The 2,463-nt window shown below is 57.2% G+C and overlaps 1 protein-coding gene across 1 annotated transcript in view; it reads right to left on the bottom strand.

Moving 5' to 3' along the window:
* Positions 1 to 2,289, bottom strand: part of LOC129674218 (pleckstrin homology-like domain family B member 3) — a gene marked incomplete at both ends in the record, with an annotated part of 2,996 nt that extends 707 nt beyond the window's left edge. Inside the window, one exon of the mRNA XM_055604087.1 lies at positions 2,155 to 2,289. Within this exon, the coding sequence (XP_055460062.1) occupies positions 2,155 to 2,289 (135 nt within the window). The remainder of the gene's footprint in view (positions 1 to 2,154) is intronic.
* Positions 2,290 to 2,463: the final 174 nt, after the last annotated feature.

Below are 2,463 nucleotides of genomic sequence, written 5' to 3'. Positions count from 1 at the left end.
AGCACACCCCAGCCCCTCACTGGGTTTTTCTAGGCAGGGGCTCTACCACTGAGCCACACCCAAGCCTCTCACTGGGGGATTGTAGGCAGGGGCTCTCTACTGAATTACTTCTGATGCAGTAGTCACTCAACAGAGAGCAGAAACCAAGCAATATTTAAAGCCAATGAGATACAGGGAACTGCAAGGACATTTTGGGCACAAGCATAGAAAAGTCCAAGAAACTTTGGAGGCAAATGGTGGCCTGTGTGGGAGGCTGTGGCCGCGGGAAGTTAGAAGGGGCTGAGCCGGGTGAAATGAGAGTGTAGTATTTACAGTTCATGCTTAGTTTGGTGGAACTTCATCGTCGGGGTTACTGTGGGGCCATGGGAAGGCTCGAGCAGAAGGGCTCAGAAGGGCTTTCAGCAGTGAAGGTGTCTGAGAGTTTAGAAGTAAAGACGTAAAGAGGATGGGAAGGAGGGAGCATGAGGCTGGTCCCAGGGTGAGGTGCGGGGCACGGAGCGCTGGCCCAGGAGTAGGGGCTGCTGAAAAAGGGCTCTCAGGATGGCTCTGGGTATGGTAGGTGAGGGACAGACACAGGCTGAGGAAAAGGGGCTCCAACCTGGACCCCTGGTCTGAGGGAGGAAAGGATCAGGGTGTAAGAAAAGAAATGAGTACAATGCGAATCCTAGACAAGCAGACGCAGCCCTGGAGAGAAATGGGGGCTCAGACTCTAAGGCCAGGACGCTGCTCTTGGACAAACAGTCCCAGCTGACAGTGCCCAGTGCTGACTGGTCCGAACTGTGACCTGGACGGATGTTAACGCCTTTAGAGAGCAGGTGACGCGCTGAGGCCGGCACACCTGGAGCTGACGGCCTTGGACTCCCTGAAAGATGAAAAGCTTGCCCAGCGGCCATGTGCGCACAGAGACCAGAGAGCTCTGACTGCGCACGCGCATGCTCAGCCACATCCCGCTACACACGGGAGACCCAGATCCCTGCCAGGGGCCAGGGCACGGCCGCCATCCCTGCACGTGGGCCGGGAGGGGGATCAGGAACTCAAAGCCATCCTCAAATACACAGCAAGTTCAGCACCACTCAGGGCTACGGATCCTGGGCAGGTGGAGGAGGGACAGGAGGAGGGGGGAGAGGAGGACGGCGAGTGAGGCAGAGCCAGCTGCTTTTGCTATAAGAATAACACATCGTTCAGTGGGGCTTCAAGCTGCATGCCTGAAATCCCAGGACTTGGGAGATGGAAGCAGGAAAGTCAGGATTCAAAGTCACCTTCAGCTACATAATGAGTTCAAGCCCAGCCTGGGCTATCTGAGATACTCAAGAAAAACAAAACGATGGTGCTGTTAGGTTAGGTTAGGAGGTTAGGAGTGTGCAGTGAAGAGCCTTAACTCCAGCTTCAGGGGCCTTGCCTCCCTCTTCCGGCTTCTGAGGTCACCCACAGGCATGTCACACACACACACACACACACACACACACTTTCTCATTTTTTTCAGTAGCCCTGCTAAAAGATGTACAGGCTGAGCTGCAGAGACGGCTCAGAGGTTAGAGCACCGGCTGCTCTTCCAGAGGTCCTGAGTTCAATTCCAGGCACCCACATGGCGGCTCCCAACCATTGGTTCCCTCTTCTGTTGAGCAGGTCTACATGCAGGCAAGACACTGTACACGCAATAAATGAATCTTTTTGAAAACGTACAGGCACGTTGACGTCTGCACTGAGCATTTAAAACTTGGGACAGGCTGGGATCTGCCTCACTTTGCCTAGAGTCCCCCAGGGAGGGGCTGGGGCGTGGCTCGGCAGCCTCACCCAGGTGCACTGATTTAGATTCTTAGTACGGGTCCAGGGATATTGAGTCAGGGAAGAATTGGGGAAGAGGAAAGAAGGAAATGAAATGAATCATCACTGAAACCGGGGAGCAGAAGACACCTGTCCAATTAAGCATTCAGTTTTTGAGGGCTTGAAATGTTTCCAATTTTTCCCACACTTTATGCTTTTAAAGTCTGCAATTCGAGAGACGGCAAGAAAGAGCTCACTAGCCAGGCATCCAGATCAGGCAGGGAAAGAGAGGAACGCGGGTCGGGAACCCAGCCTCCCGCCTGAAGAACAGGGGCCACCATTAGGCCGGAACACGCTGTTCCAGCGCGGCGGGGTCGCCGTCGCACCAACCTGTTCCCGCAGCTCCTGGCTGCTGCGGGGCTCCGCCTGCTCGCCCAGCAGCTCCCGCAGCTGCTCCTCCTCGCGCCGAGCGGCCACCCTTTCCCCCGCCAGCTCCCCCCGGAGCAGGGCCACCTCCACCTCCATCTGCAAGAGAAAAGCAAGAGTTTGGGTGCAGCCGCCTGCGGGTACGGGGCTGGGGGCTGGGGACGGGGCTGGGGCTGGAGGGGCGGGGCTGAGGGCGAGAGGGGCGGGGCTGGGGGGGCTGAGGGCCGGGGCTGAGGGCTGGGGACGGGGCTGGGGGCTGGAGGGGCGGGGCTG

Source organism: Psammomys obesus, unplaced genomic scaffold (assembly GCF_907164565.1).
Source record: "Psammomys obesus unplaced genomic scaffold, mPsaObe1.curated_primary_1811, whole genome shotgun sequence".
Classification (NCBI taxonomy): Eukaryota; Metazoa; Chordata; class Mammalia; order Rodentia; family Muridae; genus Psammomys; species Psammomys obesus.
Note: the sequence above shows the minus strand (reverse complement) of the source record. Positions and strands in the feature narration are given on the sequence as shown.